Raw genomic sequence first — 19,530 nt, forward strand, 5'->3', positions numbered from 1 at the left:
TCCTGGGTTCAAGCAATTCTCCTGCCTCAGCCTCCTGAATAGCTGGGACTATAGGTGAGTACCACCACACCTAGTGATTTTTGTATTTTTAGTAGAGATGGGGTTTCACCATGTTGGCCAGAATGGTCTCGATCTCTTGACTTCATGATCTGCTCACCTCGGCCTCCCAAAGTGCTGGATTACAGGCATGAGCCACTGCACCCGGCCACCAGAATGCTCTTTAATGAGCATGGAATCTGAGCAAGGGAAATAGGTGATCTTTTTTAAATTGTGAAATAAATCATAAACACGACAATGTATGATTTACAGAATAATAAAATAAACATTTATGTACCCATCATCAGGTTAAAAAATAGAATACTTTGGGCTAGGTGCCAGTGGCTCATGCCTGTAATCCCAGTACTTTGGGAGGCTGAGGCAGGTGGATCACTTGAGATCAGGAGTTTGAGACTAGCCTGGCCAACCTGGGGAAACCCTGCCTCTACTAAAAATACAAAATTAGCCGGGTGTGGTGGCACATGCCTGTAATCCCAGCTACTTGAGAGGGTGAGACAGGAGAATCACTTGAATGGGGGAGGTGGACGTTGCAGTGAGCTGAGATTTCGCCATTGCACTCCAGCCTGGGCAACAAGAGGGAAACCCTGTCTCAAAAAAAAAAAAAAAAAAAAAGAAAAGAAATACCTGAGATGGTTAAGAAATAACATTAAATAAGATCAAAATACAAACAAAAGACAAACAAACATGGGAACTATTCCATATTTTGATTTTCAACTAGTGGTTAAATCAGATAATTTTATTTCCTTTTCATAGCAAATGTCAGTTAGGCTGGTCTGATGGTAGTGGGTTATCAGAACTTATTAACATTAGTGTCACTAAAGTTGGTATACAACCCTGCCATACACCCAGCTAAATTTGACTGGCTTAAAAAAAAACAAAAAAACAAATCGGCTGGGCTGGATAGCTCCTGCCTGTAATCCCAGTACTTTGGGAGGCTGAGGTGGACAGATCAGGAGGTCAGGCATTTGAGATCAGCCTGATCAACATGGTGAAACCCCGTCTCTACTAAAAACACAAAAATTAACCAAGGGTGGTGGCCTGCACCTGTAATCCCAGCTACGTGGGAGGCTGAGGCAGGAGAAAGAATCACTTGAACCCAGGAGGCAGAGATTGCAGTGAGCTGAGATCGCACCACTGCATTCCAGCCTGGATGACAGAGAAGACCCCATCTCAAAAGAACAAACAAAAACAAAAAAAGAGGATGAAAGCTTTGAAAAATACTTCCAACTGCAAAAGCACATTTTCTGAAATTTCTTTCATGTAACACACAGTAGCATTTGCAACAACTGTCTTTGAACAACTTGAGACAGAATTACCAAGACCTTTTTTTAAAAAAATAAATGTTTTGTTAATGGATGGTTTGTTGGGGTTTTCAAATGTCTTGACAGTGTCTCAATCCCGTTTTGGAACACTGGGTACATTGACAAAATGCTTACTAGTTGTACAAACTATTTAATTTTTGGTTGCTGCCTTGACAGAGCAAGGTATATTAAAGATTTCTTAAAATTTACACTGATGAACTATTACCTGTGAAGACAGATGTTACATGGACTAGGGCATGGAGCATGAGTTGGGAGGACTCTTAGGGAAACCTGCATACTTCTCTAGAGCCCATAGTAGTAGTTCTATGTCTGTCAGAAGAAGACTACAGCTGCACTAGTAGATCATTTAAGGAACAGAGCAGAGTGGAAAGAGGGAACCTGATTTTCTGAGCACTTCTGTGTCAAACCTCGTGCTAGCAGGACTGCATAAGGATTTTTGCTTGTTCTTTGTTTTAGTTTTATGTTTAGTGACCCCCATTCTTCTTTCAGATCTTATCTAAAGTATTTCTTAATATGTGGAGCTTTCCCAGACTTGACCAAATTTGCCTATCATAAATTCCTAGAACACCATGTACCTCCTATCATAACGTGTATCATAGTTGCAATTTGACATTTATTTGCATGATTATTTTTACCAATATCTATCTCCCCAGCGAACTTTTAAGCTAAGTGCAGCCCAAAGCAACCAATGCTGATTGGTTTTGCTCGCCATTGTAGCGATAGTACCTGTCACAGTGCTTGTATATATCGGGAATTTAGTAAATATCAAGTGAACAAATGTATGGTTGAAATTTAAGCTCAAGTCATACCGACCTGCATTTTAATACGTATGTAGCAAACTGAATAATGACCTCAAAAGATATCAGGTCTTAATCCTTGGAACCCATAAATGTTACCTAACACGAAAAAAGGGGGCTTTGCAGATAACTAGTTAAGAATTTTGAGATGGTGAGATTATCCTGGTGGGCACTAAGTGAAATCTCAAGTGTCCTGAGAGGGAGAGGCTGGACATGGTGGCTCACACTTGTAATCCCAGCACTTTGGGAGGCTGAGGCAGGGTGATCACCTGAGGTCAAAACTTCAAGAACAGCCTGTCCAACATGGTGAAATACTGTCTATATTAAAAATAAGCTGAGCGTGGTGGCATATGCCTATAATTCCAGCTACTTTGGAGGCTGAGGCAGGGGAATTGCTTGAACCTGGGAGGTGGAGGTTGCAGTGAGCCAAGATCACGCCACTGCACTCCAGCTTGGGTGACAGAGAAAGACTCCGTTTCAAAATAAATAAATAAATAAAAGAATAAAAAGAGAGGGAGAGAGAAATTTGACTCAAACAGGAAAGGGGAAGGCAGTGTAACCACAGAAGCAGAGATTGGACTGCTGTGGCCACAAGCCATGGAATATTTGCAGCCACCAGAAGCTCAAAGAGGCATAGAATGGGTTCTCCACTGGAGCCTCCAGCATTAGCATGGTCAAGTTGACACTTTCATTTTGGCACAAGAAAATTGATTTTGGACTTCCAGTCTCCAGAACTGTGAGAGAATAAATTTCTGTTATTTTCAACTACAAATTTGTGGTAATTTGCAATAGCAGCCATAGAAAACTAATACACTGGAGTCTAGAAATTATCAGATAGGCTGTGTGAAGTTGGGCAAGTTATTTAACCTTTTCGAGTCTGAATCCTTATCTCTCAAGTAGAGACAATCACACCAGCCCTCCTGGGGTAACTGTCAGCTCTAAACGTGGTAATATGTGTAAAGAATATAGGAAATTGTAGGTATTATATTGTAAATGCTTGAAAAAAAATTTTTTTTGTTTGACATTTTATAAAACTGATCTTGTTTAATTCTCATAGCTCCATGGTATTGATTACCACATACATTGTACAGGTGAGGAAACAGGCATAGAGAAGTTAAACAAGGTGCCCAAACTACATAGTCAAAATTGAACACCATGAGCATAATATTTTTGAAATATTTTTAGATGTTTTTATATTTGAGTATCTTATTGCCCTGAGGCACTTCATCCAATGAAATAATGGTTTCAGTGTTTTAGGGGGAATAACAGATATGAATTGGAACAAAGAAGCAACTGGCAAATGGGATTTTTGTCTCCAGCGCAGTATTAATCTTTAAAGCCAGGCTTTGTCAAGTGAGAAGGGTTTTTAAAAAATCCTTCTGCATGCATTAACTTATCAAGAAGCAGGAATGGCGGTTGTGAAGGGTTTCTCAAACTGAAAAAACAGAAGATATGAAAAAAAATTTTTCCATAAGGAAAGAGATGGAAGGAAGCTACTTCTGACCCAGTGAATTGTGGGAAAGAAGAGGGAGATGACAGTAGTAGAACCAAGTATTGGTCAGATGTCGTGGCTCATGCCTATAATCCTAGCACTTTGGGGGGCTGAGTTGGGCAGATCACTTGAGGTCAGGAGTTTGAGACCAGCGTGGCCAACAAGGTGAAACCTCGTCTCTACTAAAAATACAAAAATTAGCCAGGTGTGGTGGCATGCACCTGTAATCCCAGCTACTTTAGGAGGCTGAGGCAGGAGAATCACTTGAACCTAGGAAGTGAGGGTTGCAGTGAGCTGAGATCGCACCACACTGCACTCCAGCCTGGGCAACAAAGAGAGGCTCTGTCTCAAAAAAAAAAAAAAAAAAAAAAAAGCAAGTATTAAGAATCCAGTACCCTGATGATCCCACACAATGCCCACTTCAATGCTGCTGTTCATCCAGTTTCAATTTTTATAACATCTACTTCTCTATGTTGTGAACAACAAAATTTGGTGGAGTTTTAATGGCTTCTCATTGCACTTGGGATAAGACCCAAATTTCTCAGAATGGGCCATAAGGCCTTAGATGTTTAACTCTTGAGGCAGGATTTTTACATAAAATTAACCCAGTTATAATGATAGGATTTATTTTCTTCATTAGTCCAGAAGCCAGCTGTCCAGGGTCAGTGCATCTACTTGAGGAAGTCATAAAAGACAGTCTCCTTCTTGCACTTTACTCCACCATCCATACTGTGTGGCTTTTATCATTATTGGTCTCAGGATAGCTCCTCTTTCTCTAGGAATTATGTCCTCCTTTCAAGCTGGAATAAAGGAAGGAGGCAAAATGGCAAAGAGTAAATTGTGCTTATGAAATAAGCTAATTCCTTTTCTCCAGGAAAACAATACCGTTTCCAGAAGACCCACGCAGTAGACTTCCACTTTCATCTCATTGACCAGAAAGAGCCATGTAGCCTCTTTAGCTGCAGGGAGAATTAGGGAGGTAAAGGTTCAAACTAGGCATATTTCTACACATAATGTGCAAGAAAGAATAAATGGGGATTGGGAAGCAGCCAGTAGTGTCCACCATACTGGCCTTAGTACAGATTATTATGCCCCTAGTTTACTATGCTTTAGTTTATTGGCTTTCTATTCCTTGATTCTTCTTCTTCTTCTTTTTTTTTTTTTTTCAAGATGGAGTTTTGTTCTGGTGCTCGGGCTAGAGTGCAATGGTGTGATCTTGGCTTACTGCTACCTCCGCATCCCAGGTTCAAGTCATTCTGCCCCAGCCTTCCGAGTAGCTGGGATTACAGGTGGCCACCACCACGCCTGGCTAATTTTTATATTTTTACTAGAGACCTTTCAAAGTGCTGGGATTGGAGGCGTGAACCACCTCGCCCAGCCTCCTTGATTATTCTTATTTCTTTCCTACCTCAGATCTTTTTTCAATGTACAGTCCTTTCTGCCTTGAATGCTTTTTTCCCAGCTTTTTCAATGACTGGCAGCTTCATGTCCTTAGGTCTCTGCACAAATGTGACCTCATTAGAAAAGACATTCTTCCCCTACAATCTAAAGTAGTCACTTCTTCCTCAACTATTCTGTCCCACAGCAAGTTTTCTATTTCCTTCACAGCACTTTTCCTAATCTGGAATTCCTAGCTTATTGGTTTACTTATTAATGTTTATTTCCCTCTCCTATAAAGTAAGCTTCACGAGAGTAGGACCTTGTTCATCTCGTTCACAACTATATTTCCAGCACCTGGGGTGGTGTGCTTGGTAAATAGTATTATTTGTCATTATGATGCAATGTGAATAAATGCAAACCTGAAAGAGGCAATCCTTTAAGATGGATCCCATGTGGCTAACAAATTTTAAACAGAGCCAAGTGGTCATCTGCTTACTAGAGGTCACACACATACTCTGAGTTCACTGAAAACTCACACCTCTATTGAACTTGGGGATTTACAGAGATCATCCAAACTGACCAATTAGAGCTCAGCTGTGTCAACCAATTAGAACTAAGCTAGAATCCCTCATTTGTGTAAACAGACCTAATTAATAATCTGGGTAGCAACTTTTGTTTTAAAATCTAAACCCTCCCTCTGTCCTTTGGAGCACACTTTTGTTTTATACCAAAGGCTGTGTTTCCCTGATTTGCAAACTGTTCACTGGGATAAAGTCTCTTTCCTCCAAATTCCTTTTCAGAGAACGTTAGTTTACAATAACTAAATGAATGGAAAAAAAAAAAAGAGAGAGAGAGAGAGAGAGAGAGAATGTGTTAGGCCATTCTTGCATTGCCAAAAAGAAATACTTGAGAAGGGTAATTTATAAAGAAAAGAGATGTAATTGGCTCACAGGTCTGCAGGCTGTACAGGAAGCATGGTGCAGGACATCTGCTTGGCCCCTGGTGAGGTCTGAGAAAGCTTATAATTATGGTGGAAGGCAAAGCCAGAGCTGACACATTCTGGAGAGTGGGAGCAAGAAAGAGGTAGGGAGGTGTCATACTTTTTTTTTTTTTTTTTTTGAGACAAAGTCTTGCTCTGTTGCCCAGGCTGGAGCACAGTGGCATGATCTTGGCTCACTGCAACTTCTGCCTCCCCGGTTTGAGCGATTCTCCTGCCTCAGCCTCCCAAGTAGCTGGGATTATAGGGACCCACCACCAAGCCTGGCTAATTTTTTTTGGTATTTTTAGTAGATACAGGATTTCACCATATTTGTCAGGCTGGTCTCCAACTCCTGACTTCAGGTGATCCACCTGCCTCAGCCTCCCGAAGTGCTGGATTACAGGCATGAGCCACCGCGCCTGGCTGAAGTCACACATCTTTAAACAACGAGATCTTGAGTGAACTCACTCACTGTCACAAGGATAGCACCAAGCCATGAGGGATCTACCCTGAAGACCCCAACATCTCCCACCAGCCCCACCTCCAACACTGGGGATTACATTTCAACATCAGAGTTGGGGGGACAAATATCCACACTACATCAGGGAAATAGTTGGGATCCTGAATTACTCTTACTTTTAGCATACCCATCAATTCCAATAATCACATTAAGTCATTTTCCTATTTAAAAATACTCGTTTCTCAGTGTCTTTGGTCTGTCTCGCCAACTACTATAAGATGCCCTTAAAGTTAGTATATGCTTTATAAATTAAAAAAAAAAAAGAAAGACAAAGCCCCTACTTTTCCTTACTTAAATTCTGATGACATCTGTTTAACTAATTTAGGATGTGGGTAATCTGATGTTTTGTTTCTGCCCAAGAGCAGGTTGCAGAACATGCAGTCACTGCACCGTGTCCCTGAGGGGAGGAACGCAGGAGATCAGGCTATCCCAGCCAACTGCGGTTTGGTTTCACTGCCATGGAACTGGTTTTGTTTGCATAGTTGGGTGGTCCATTAAACTAAGTTCACTCCCCTTAGGGAATGGGGAGTTACAAGACTATGGTCTGAGGAGCTTCCTGTGAGAACTACTTTCTGTTGCTCCCTTTCTTTGACTGGTGGCTTTGTGACTCACTGCTTTTCTCTTGTCCTCGAGAGTGACTAATTTGTCAGCAGACTTTGAACAAGCTGAATGCTTGATGAACACAGCCGGTGTAATATATTTCCGGTTTAAACAGTGATGAACAACATTGAGAGCAAAGTTTATCGACCAGCCAAGTACAGACATTTATCTTTAAAATACACATTTCAGTAATATTACTTCTCAACCTGAGAGAGCGGTCAAAATAAACAAAGCTGGACACTAGTTAAAGCAGTAAGGACAGACTTTATTCAGTAATGCTAGTCCAATAGGGAAGAGAGTGTAATATGAACTAACTCCACACTTCCCTGAAATAAAAGGCTGAGGTATGCTAAGGGAAAGGTACAGAAGGATCTTAAGTTTTGGTGGAGGGTGGGGATGGGAGGGTTGTTGATTGCTCTGACTAGGCTATTAGGGTTTGTTAACTGGCTCTTATCCAGAGGAGAAACAAACTTCTCCTATCTATATGATCGGAGGCAGCGGTGGGCAAGCTAAAGCAAGGTACCCGCCTCCTACCAGAGACTAGGAGCTAGGGTGAGTTACCTCCCTGAATATTTGCATTTCAAAGAGATGGCACCCAAGTCTTTGAGGAAACTGTGTTGGGTGGTAGACTTATATCCCGAAGGGTAGAGAAAGCAAGTTTTCTAAAATAACTGCTCTAAGAAGATGTTCAGGGACCTATCTGCTTATCACCAAGTAAATTCTTCAGTCTTTGAGTTTTGATTTCAGGGAAGCATTTTAACATGGTCTGGGGTCAGCCTAGGGACAAGGCCTTAAGCTACTGGAAGCTATGCTAGAGTATGATTAGGTCTCTTAGTGCTGAGAAAAGAACTTTTATATGAGGAAGATCAGTCCTTTTAAATTATTAGGTCCAGAGAGACATTAAAATGAGATATCAGGCTGGGCGTGGTGACTCATGTTTATAATCCCAGAACTCTGGGAGGTCGAGGCGGGTGGATTACTTGAGGTCAGGAGTTTGAGACTAGCCTGGCCAATGTAGTGAAATTCGGTCTCTACTAAAAATACAAAAATTAGCTGGTTGTGGTGGTACCTGCCTGTAATCTCAGCTACTTGGGAGGGTGAGGCAGGAAATCACTTGAACCAGGGAGTCGGAGGTTGCAGTGAGCCGAGATCACACCATTGCACTCCAGCCTGGTGACAGTGAGACCTCTTCTCAAAAAAAAAAAAAAAAAAAAAAAAAAAGACAGCAATTGCATCCTACTCTCCACTTTATGTATTCATCTCTTTAAACTGCTTGCTATAGCCACAAGTAGCTACAAGTTAACCTAATAATGGCACGCTGGACAGTGTTACTCACACTCTGTAGCTTAATGTATAGCCAATCACTAATCAAAACTATTTCTACAAACCAGTAATTCTTTACAACTTTGTATCAGTCAATTCCCTGTTCCCTTTTGGCCTTTAAAAACCTGACTGTAACAAAGGTGGACAGGAGCTCACATTCATTACTTGGGTCTGGGTCTTCTGGGCAGCTGTCCTCATTTTGGCTAAAGTAAATGCCTTAGCCTCTGAGACACAACAAAATTGACAGTGTAAAGGTCTGAACCAGGCGTCCCCAAACTACGGCCCGCGGGCACCCCCTGAGGCCATTTATCCGGCCCCCCACCGCACTTCAGGAAGGGGCACCTCTTTCATTGGTGGTCAGTGAGAGGAGCACAGTATGTGGCGGCCCTCCAACAGTCTGAAGGACAGTGAACTGGCCCCCTGTGTGAAAAGTTTGGGGACGCCTGGCTCTGATACCTGTAAAGAGTTCTGCAGTCTTTAGAACAATGGTTGTTAAAATTTGATTAATCTGGCTTTTAAGTTGGTCAAAGTTTCATAATGTCAGTGGATCGGAACCACACCACAGAAACAGTGGATCATGTAAGTAAAAGTCAAATATTTGCCGCATCAATAAGCTAATACATATAAATGACGTAAGCCTGATTGCAAGCTGCTTTGGACAATTTGGTTTCCAACTTTGTTTGTCAGGTGGGCTAATTTTTGCCTCTCGAGTTTATTATCCATTATCAAGGGTTGTTGCCCTCTGTTCCTCCGCCAGTTGTGTGCCTATTTTCATGGCTTTTCTCGTCCACAAATTTCCAAGGGCCACACCTGGTCGTGGCAAAGGATTGTGAATGAAATCCAGCAATTGCAGCAGACAACTTGGTCAGTAAGACAAAAACAAAAACAAAAAAACCAAGAAACGCTTCAAGATACATGGGCAGAGTCTTTGGGGTATCTCTTCTTCCTGTAACCGCCCAAGGAGTTCACCTCTACAGCTGCCTAGACTGGGCTGATTCAAGACTCGGGAACTGCAATAGAGAAAGAGTAATTCACACAGAGCCGACTCTGCGGGAGACCGGAGTTGTTTTTTTGAGATGGAGTTTCGCTCATGTTGCCCAGGCTGGAGTGCAGTGGTGCGATCTCGGCTCACTGCAACCTTTGCCTCCTGGCTTCAGGTGACTCTCCTGCCTCAGCCTCCCGAGCAGCTGGGATTACAGGCACGCGCCACCTTATCCAGCTATTTTTTGTAGTTTCAGTAGAGACGGGGTTTCACCACATTGGCCAGGCTGGTCTCGAACTCCTGACCTCAAGTGATCCCGCCTCGGTCTCTCAAATCAGTCATAATTTTGCAAAGGCGGTTTCATTCTCTTAAGCAAGTATTATGCAAAATATGGCTAAGACGCGTGGTTCCGCAACAACTTACTGCCTAAAACAACCAGGGCATGTTCAGGCGCCGGAGGCTCCCGTCTGTAATCTCAGCACTTCGGGATACCCAGGCGGTTGAACTGTTTGTGCTTGAGAGCTGGAGACCAACCTGGGCAACATGGCAAAAACCCGTCTCTACAAAACATACAAAAGTTAGCCAGGTATGGTGGGGTGTGCCTGTAGTCCCAGCTACTTGGGGGGCTGAGACAGAAGAATCGCTTCCGCCCAGGAGGTTGAGGCTGAGGTGAGCTGAGATCGTGCCCCTGTATTGCAGCCTGGGCGACAGAACCAGACTCTGTCTCAAAAAAACAAAACAAAATAAAAAACAAAAAAAAAAAACACAAAAAACCCAACCCAGATCAACAAGAAGCCTGTCTCAAACCCTTTTGCTTCTTTCCCATTTACTCCGCTTCCAATCTCTTGAGTGTTTCACTTTTCTGCATGGTTCCCTTCCGCCCCAAGTACGCTTGCGCAGACTGGGAAGTCGGCGAAGAAAGGAGCTACGAAGCCGGCAACACACGACCTTTGCTTTGCGGCGCGGCCGTAAAGCGCCATTACAGCAGCGAGAAAGTTGCGAGACTCCGGGTCGCTGTTCCCCCGGCAGCTGACGCTGCGGGGTCGGCATCACGTGCTGGTCTGGATTTTTCTCGAGCCACTGGGGAAAGTAGGGGGACTCTTATCGTGGGAGGGCTCTTGGTCTGTAATTTGTAGATAGACACCGCTACTCCCGTTCGGGAAGCCAACGGCAGCCCGGTCCTAGTGCCCACCAAATACCCGGGGCCGGGACGCGGAGCTGTGGGGTGGGGGAGAAGGCGGAGGCCCCAGCTAAGAGCGACCTAGCTTCTCGAAGCCGCCCTCGGGGCGCTGATGGCCAGACGCGTCCTGGGAAAGGCTTTAGCCACAGTGTCTCTTTCTGTGGCCTTGGCCTCTGTGACTGTCAGGTCCTCGGGCTGCCGCGGCATCCCGGAGTTCAGGTATTCCACCCTCTTACTGCGGGCTCATTTGCCCTAGACCTTGAGTTGGGGTGGGAACCAGCTTTTTTCCGGCGAATTCTTTAGGCTTTGCTTTGCGTCCTAGATTTTTATAGCCGTATGCAAGTTTTCAAAAAGGGTCTAAAATGTGTTATCTGCCTTTTGAGGAAAACGAGTGGCAGGGCCCCTTCTTGACCTCTGATTTTGAAATTTGCCATCTCTGTAAATTATTACTAGTATCACCAGAGAGTTGAAACGGCACTTGCTTGGCGTGATATTGCCCCGTGCCATTTTCTTAATGGTTGATACATAAAACATTATTATTAGAATTAATGCATGCACATAGTTAAAACAGCTTGAAAATGATGTAAGGTGAAAAGTAAAATCACTATTCCCCCCGCGCCCTTTCCAGGGTAGATAATATATTTATTGTACTTATTATCTACCTCTTTTAAAATTTGTCTACTGTGGATAAATTTAGGGATTTATGGTGTTTCACATTGCCCCCTGTTCACCCCATCTCTAGTTTTTATTCTTTTAAGTTAGTAAACACAAGGTCCTGGGTGCAGCAGCCTTTTCATTCTTATTTTATAGATACAAAAAGTATTTTGAATCTACAAAGATGATTATAAAACAATGATCTATTTCTTTATTTACTGTTGGCCAATTGTTCTGTGTCTTTTTGCTCCTGTTTCCTTCTGTTGCTTTTTCTCGAACATCTGATGGGCACTGATTATCTGTCTATATTTTGATTAATGTGAGTAATAGGTCTTGTTTTCTGTACACGGTTGATCATTGACTTTTGCCTCTTCCTACCAGGTCACCAAGATAGGAAGGTTTCATTTGAGGGCATGTAAGCAGGTACCAGATAGATAGGCTGGGAACCTCCCTTTTGCTTCATGCTTTACCGTAGTGGTGGAACAGCTTCTTCGCTGAATATAGCTGTTTAATATTTCTTCAGTGTCAACTGTAAAATTATTAAGCCTAAGTTTCTGCTGGTGCGCTTTAATTTTTTTTTTTATTTTTAAATTTTGTTTTGAGATGGAGTCTTACTATGCTGCCGAGGCTGGAGTGCAGTGGGGCAATCTCGGCTCACTGCAACCTCCGCCTCCCGGGTTCACCCGGGTTTAAACAGTTCTCCTGCCTCAGTCTCCCGAGTAGCTGGGACTACAGGCGCATACCACCATGCCCAGCTAATTTTTGTATTTTTAGTAGAGATGGGGTTTCACCATCTTGGTCAGGCTAGTCTTGAACTCCTGACCTGGTGGTCCTGATCCTTGGTCAGGCTAGTCTTGAACTCCTGACTCACCTCGGCCTCCCAAAGTGCGGGGATTACAAGTGTGAGCCGCTGTGCTCCGGCCTGTGTACTCTTAACACCAGTATTACAGTAGGGTCCTATCCTTTCATTTCTAAAAACTTTTGACTTTATCTTGGAGACAAACATAACTATTTTGGACTTTTTGCTTGGAGAATGGGGAGGGAGAAGGACCGAATAATTTCCATGGTTACCGTGCCGCTGATCATTTATGAACTTTGGGCCTGCTGACTTCAAGCTTGAAACCTCTCTAACTCAGCTTGTAGGAATAGCATCTCTCCCTCACCCTTTGGTGCATATTCTTAAATTTGCTTTGTTCTACTCTGATTTGTAGGTCAATATTACAACCACTTTTCATCTTCCTGAAGTTGGTTAACATCTGACATTCCCTAGTGGCATTTATTCCTTCTCCTGCTGTGGATTTTATTTCCTTTTATATATCTTGATCTTCTTTCAGTGGGATTTGAGGAAGGAAGGAATACATGTATGTGCTCTCTGGAAGTGTCTAATGCTTTGTTAGATGCCAGCAGTACAACGTAAAGCTGCTTGACAGTTATTCTTCATTTTATAACTCTGGGAGCCCTAGATGAGGCAGGTATATCCAGAACCAGAGACTGTATTGGCTTGAAAGGAAAAGCCAACAGTCCACGAATGTGCTAAGTACCTGGTAACTAATACTGCAAAGCAACCTAGGATAGACATAAGAAATGTGTATCCTAGGATGCTTTGCAGTATTAAGGATTTCAGTGTGATGGCTCATGCCTGTAATCTCAGCATTTTGGAAGGCCCAGGCATGTGGATCACTTGAGGCCAGGAATTCGAGACCAACTTGGCCAACATGGCGAAACCGTGTTTATAGTAAAAAATAGAAAACATTAGCTGGGTATGGTGGTGTGCACCTGTAATCCCAGCTGCTCGGGAGGCTGAGGCAGGGAAATTGCTTGAACCTGGGAGGTGGAGGTTGCAGTGAGTAGAAATGCCACTGACCTCCAGTCTGGGTATGTCTCAAAAAAAAAAAAAAAAAAAAAGAATTTTACAGCCAGAGACAGTGGCTAACACCTGTAATCCCAATGCTTTGGGAGGCTAAGGTGGGAGGACTGTGTGAGGCCAGGAGTTTGAAACCAGCCTAGGTAACTTAGCAAGACCCTTGTCTCTCCAATATGTATATAAATAAAAGCTGGGCCGGGTGGCATGCATGTGTAGTCCTCACTATCAGTAGGATCAGAGTAGGCTCAGAGACTAAGTGATCAGTAGGAATGCTTGAGCTCAGGAGTTCAAGACTGTAGTGAGCTGTGATCGCATCACTGCATTGCAGCCTGAGTGACAGAGCGAGACTCTATCTCTAGTGTTCTTTTTCTTTTCTTTTTTTTGTTTTTGAGACGGAGTCTCATTCTTGTCGCCCAGGCTGGAGTGCAGTGGTGTGATCTCTGCTCACAGCAACCTTTACCTCCCGGGTTCAAGTGATTCTCCTGCCTCAGCCTCCCAAGCAGCTGGGATTACAGGCACCTACCACCACGCCTGGCTGATTTTTGTATTTTTAGTAGAGATGGGGTTCTACCATGTTGGCCAGGCTGGTTTTGAACTCCTGACCTCAGGAGATCTGTCCTCCTGGGCCTCCCATAGTGCTGGGGATTACAGGTGTGAGCCACGCCGTGCCTGGCTGAGATGTCTCTTAAAATTTTTTTTTTTTTACCAGTCTTTGATAATTTTGAAAAACCCAGAAAGTGACAGTTTTGCAGTAGTTTTTGTGATTACTAGAAGGTTTCAAATGTTCATTTTCTTTCTTTCTTGATCTGCCACCTAAACTGGGGTTTAGTGGTGTGATCATGACTCACTGCAGTCTCAACTTCCTGAGCTGAAACCATCGCCCCAGATTGAGTATCTGGGACTACTGGTGCACACTCCCATGCCTGGCTAATTAAAATTTTTTTTTTTTTTTTTTTTTTTTTTTTTTTTTTTTGTAGAGATGGGTCTCCCTATGTTGCCCAGACTGTTCTCAAACTGTTGGGCTCAAATGATCCTCCTGCCTTGATGGATTATAGTGAGACGTTGCTCCCAGTCCTCAAATGTACATTTTTAGAAGAAAGGTAGTATATTACAGAGATGGAGTGAATGTTTTTACGTAGCACAGGGTACAAATTTAACAGAAGGATCTATCAGTGACATATGCATAGAATATTGTTTTATTCTTGTGAATACTTAAAACATATGAATGAACTAAAAATGAAATAGAGATAGTAAAGCATAGCGTTAAGAACCTGGAGTTCTAAGCCAGCTTGCCTAGGTTTGGATCCTGATTTCTATTCTCAGTTGTATGACCTTGGTAAACGTATTTACTCTCTGGGCATTAATGTTCTTATTTCTTAGAAAAAAAAAAAAAAAAAAAGGACAATATGGCCCGGTATGGAGGCTCACACCTGTAATCTCAGCACTTTGGAAGTCCAAGGCAGAAAGATCGCTTGAGCCCAGGAGTTTGAGACCAGCCTGGTCAGCGTATAGTGAGACCCCCATCTCTACAAAAAATAAAAAAATTGGGAGTTTCTGAGCCTACCTGATTTGCCAAACCATTCCCTCTTCAAAAAAGCAAAAAACTAAATGAGAAAACAAAAAAAGTTATCCAGGTGTGGTAGCACATGCCTGTAGTCCCAGCTACTCGAGATGCTGAGGCAGGAGGATTATGTGAGCCTGGGAGGTGGAGGTTGCAGTGAGCGATGATTGTACCAATGCATGCTAGCCTGGGTAACAGAGTGAGGCCCTGTTTTTCAAAAAAAAGGTTAAAAGAAAAAAGATAATAGTACCTGAACTCAGTTGTGAGGATCACGTGAGTTAATGTATTATAGTGCTTAGAACAGTGTCTTGCACATAACAATCCCTGTATACATTTATCTTTGATTATGACAATATGATTGTTGCAGATTTTCTTTATTTCAAAGCATCATGTCAGTATTGCATTTTTAAAAGTTTTCCAGTCTTAATTGTTTTTTGTCTTGTAAATGAACTTTATCAGCTACTTAGTTTTCATTTGCTAGGCCAAATGTATTTCTTGTACTTGTTCAGTAATACAGTACAGAGGTCTAGGCTGTATATGTATATATTACAAATATTCTTGTACCTGCACACAGATGTTTTTAGCAGTTTTATTCATAACTGCCAAAACTTGGAAGCAACCAGGATGTTCTGCAATAGGTGAATGGATAAGTAAACTGTGGTACATCCAGACAATGGGATATTATTTAGTGATAAGAATAAATGAGCTATCAAGCCACGAAAAGACATGAAGGAATCTTAAATGCATATTATTTAAAAAGCTGTATGATTCCAACTATATGGCATTCTTGAAGGCAGAGCTGTGGAGACAGTAAAAGATCAGGGGTTGGAGATGGGGAGGGAGGGTGAATTGGGGTAGCACAGAAGACTTTTAAAAATAGTCATTTTTTAGAGCAGTTTTTAAGTTCACATCAAAATTGAGTTAAAGATAGAGATATCCTGTATATCTCCTACCTGCATCCATGTGTAGCCTCCCTCATTGTCAAAATGCCCGCAGAGTCATAGGTTTGTTAGAATTAAACCCACATTGCGACATCACCCAAAATCCTGTAGTTTATATCAGGCTTTACTCTTGATCTTGTACTTTATGGTTTGGACAAATGTATAATGACACACATCGACCCTTATAGAATCGTACACATAAAATTCACTGCCTTTATGGCAGTGAAACTTGGGTATGATACCTAATGGTAGGTACATATATACACTGTATAAACTGAAGAGGGACCAGGAGGAAGTACAGTAGGCAGTTTTGAGTCAGGTTAAGAAATTTAATTAAAAGAAAAAGTTTCTTATTTTTTTAATGAGACAGGATCTCACTGTGTTGCCCAGGCTGGAGTACAGTAGCATGACCATGATCATGGTTCACTGCAGCCTTGACCTGGACTCAGGTGATCCTCCCACCTCAGCTTCCTGAGTAGCGGCAACTACAGGCACATGCCACCATGCCTGTCCAACTTTCCGAATTTTTTGTAGAGATAAGGGTCTCCCTATCTCATCTGGGCTGGTCTTGAACTCCTGGCTTTAAGCAGTCCTCCCAAAGTGTTGGGATTACAGACGTGAGCCACCATGCCCCACTGAAAAGTTTCTTTTTGTATACATGTAATTATGTAATTTGCCCTAATTACACAAATTGGATCAGTTGTACCTCACATTATTTGGTGTGTTTGGGTAGTCTTTTTCCTTCTCTTTTTTTCCTTGTTTCCCTTTTCCTGTTTTTCTTAGCCTTAAAAAAAATTTGTTTTTCCTTCTTGTTCTTTTTTTCTTATCCTTTCTTGCAACTCCCTTTCCTTTTCTCCTTTTCTCTCTTCCCCTCTCCTCCCCATCTTTACCACTCTCCTTCCTCTTTCCCCCTCATTATCGCCTTTTTCTTCTCTCTTCTCCCTTTTCCCCTCCCTTTCCTTTTTGTTCTTCTTTTCTTTTTCCTCTTCCTGTTTGCTTTTACTTCTATTCACATCAGTACCTTGTTTCCTAGCCCATTTTAAGAACCTGATTATGTGGATCCTTCTATGTATGCTTATATAATAGTATAGAGATTTGTGGTTAGCAGAATAATGACCCCCCAAGTATGTCCACATCCTAATACCTGGAACCTGTCTATATGTTGCCTTACATAGCAAAAGAGAATGCAGATGTGATTAAGGCTAAAGACTTTGAGATGGGGAGAGCATCCTGGAAGGTGCTCCTGATTTAATTGAGAGTGCTTAAAAAATGATCTGGTTATGATCAGACAGAGATATGACTACTATTAAATGGTCAGAGAGAGATTCTATGTTGCTGGCTTTGAAGATGATGGAAGGGGGCCATTAACCACCGAATGCAGATGGGAATGGGATTCCCTCTAGAAGCTAGGAAAGGAAGGGGAATGGATTTTTCTCTTGAGCCTCCAGAAAGGAATGCAGCCCTGCTGATACATTGTCTTCAGCCCAGTAAGACCCCTGTTGGACTTCTAACCTAAAAAACTAAGACAATAAATTTGTATTGTCTTAAGTCACTGAATTTGTAGTGATTTGTTATGGCTTCAATAGCAAACACAAATGCATTATATACATGCACTGAAATGTATGTACTTATTTATTTTTCATGTCATTGCTTTATAAAAATGGTACCATATTGTAGCACTTTACTGAATTTTTTTTCAGCAATACCTTATGAAAATACAAATTGTTTGATGTCACTATTTTTATTAGCAAGTAAATTTCTCCATATCCTTGCCAATACTTATTTTCTTTCTTTTTTAATAGCGGTCATTCTGATGGGTCTGAGGCAAGTACCTCATTGTGGTTTTGACTTGCATTTGTCTAATAATTAGTGCTATTAAGCATCTTTTCATGTGCCTATTGGCCATTTGTATATCTTCTTTGGAGAAATGTCTGTTGAAGTCCTTTGCCCATTTTTTTTTTTTTTTTTTTTTTTTTTTTTTGAGACGGAGTTTCGCTCTTGTTACCCAGGCTGGAGTGCAATGGCGCGATCTTGGCTCACCGCAACCTCCGCCTCCTGGGCTCAGGCAATTCTCCTGACTCTCTCCTGCCCAGTTTTTAATTGGGTTGTTTTATTGTTGTTGTGTTGTAGAAGTTCTTTCTATATTCTGGATGAAACCAATCCCTTATCAGACATGTGATTCCCAAGTATCTTCTATGTCATGGGTTGCTTTCTCACTCTTGTCTGTGTCTTTTGATACACAGAAGTTTTTCATCTTGATGTAGGCCAACTTAGCAATTTTTTCTCTTGTTGCTTGTACTTTCGGTGTCATATCCAGAAAAAATCATTGCCAAATCCAGTGTCATGAAGTTTTGTCAGCATGTGTTCCTCTAAGATTTTGATCATTTTAGGTCTTATGTTTAGGTCTTTGATCCATTTTTAGTTAATGTTTTTATATGGTGTAGGTAAGGGTCAAACTTCTTACTACTTTTGCATGTGAATATCCGATTTTCCCAGCACCGTTTGTTGAAGACTGCCCTTTCCCTCTTGAAATAGTCTTGGTACCTTTGACAAAAATTATTGTGAGGATTTATTTCTGGGTTCTATTTCTATCCTACTAGTCTGTATGTCTGTCTGTCTTTATGCCAGTATCTCAGTGTTGTGATTACTGTAGCTCTGTAGTAAGTGTGAGACCCTGAACTTTGTATTTCCCTTTCAAGATTGTCTTGGCTATTTGGGGTTCCTTGAGATTCCATATGAATTTTAAGGTAGAGTTTTCTATTTCTGGAAAAAAACATCATTGGGATTTTGGTAGAGATTGCATTGAATCTGTAGATAACTTTGAGTAGTTTTGACACCTTAAAAATATTTTCTTCTAGTCAGTGAACGCAGCATATCTCCTTATTTACTGGTGTCTTTAATTTTGTTTAGAAATATTTTGCAGTGTTCAGTGTCTAAGAGTTTTTCTTAAGTTTATTCCCAAGTATTTTATTCTTTTTGATGCTATTGTAAATAAAGTTGTTTTCTTAATATTCCTTTTGGATTGTTAATTGTTAGTGTTCTGTTTTTTTGAGTTGGAGTCTCTATCTCGTCTCACTGCAACCTCCGCCTCCTGGGTTCAAGCGATTCTCCCGCCTCAGCTTCTCAAGTAGCTGGGATCACAGGTGTGCACTACCATGCCTGGCTAATTTTTGTATTTTTAGTAGAGATGGGGTTTCTCCATGTTGGCTGGACTGGTCTTGAACTGTTGACCTCAGCTGCTTGCCTCTATCTTCCAAAGTGCTGGGATTATAGGCATGAGCCACCATGCCCAGCCTGTTGCTGTTTTTCAAACCATTTTTGGGTGTTGATTTCATATCCTGCAACTTTGTTGAGTTCATTTATTCTAACTTTTTTCATGAGTTATTTTGGGTTTTCTACATAAAATATCATGTGACTTGTAAATACAGGTTGAGTATCCCTTATCTAAAATGCTTGGGACCAGAGTGTTTTGGATTTCAGATTTTGGAGTATTCACGTACACATGATGAAATATCTTGGAGATGGGACGCAAGTCTAAACACAAAATTCATTTATGTTTTATATATACTTTATATAGGTAGCCTGAAGATAATTTTATATACTATTTTAAACTGTGTCTCAAACAGTTTTGGTTGTGACCCATGAGGTCAGATGTGGAGTTTTCTATCTGGGGCATCATATCAGCACTCAAAAAATTTCTGATTTTGGATTTTTGGATTAGGGATGCTTAACTTGTAGAGACAGTTTTACTTCTTTTTTTCCAATTTGGATGTCTTTTACTTTATGTACTTTCCTAATTGCTCTGGCTAGAACTTCCAGTATTATGTGGAATTAAGGTGGCGAAAGTGAACATGCTTGTCTTGTTCCTGATCTTAGAG

At 41.7% G+C, this 19,530-nt stretch overlaps 1 protein-coding gene across 5 annotated transcripts in view; it reads left to right on the top strand.

Annotated features, from left to right (window-relative positions):
• Nucleotides 1–10,389: 10,389 nt before the first annotated feature.
• Nucleotides 10,390–19,530, top strand: part of NUDT9 (nudix hydrolase 9) — a 37,968-nt gene continuing 28,827 nt past the window's right edge. The window contains exon 1 of one of the 5 annotated variants that reach the window (XM_039468514.2): nucleotides 10,390–10,541. Coding sequence is in view for 1 of the 5 variants with exons in the window: in XM_039468510.2 (XP_039324444.1) it covers nucleotides 10,745–10,851 (107 nt within the window). In the remaining 4 variants the exon portion in view is untranslated. The other 4 variants (XM_039468511.2, XM_074396416.1, XM_039468510.2 and 1 more) reach the window with 4 other exon arrangements.

Source organism: Saimiri boliviensis, chromosome 3 (genome assembly GCF_048565385.1).
Source record: "Saimiri boliviensis isolate mSaiBol1 chromosome 3, mSaiBol1.pri, whole genome shotgun sequence".
Lineage (NCBI taxonomy): Eukaryota > Metazoa > Chordata > Mammalia > Primates > Cebidae > Saimiri > Saimiri boliviensis.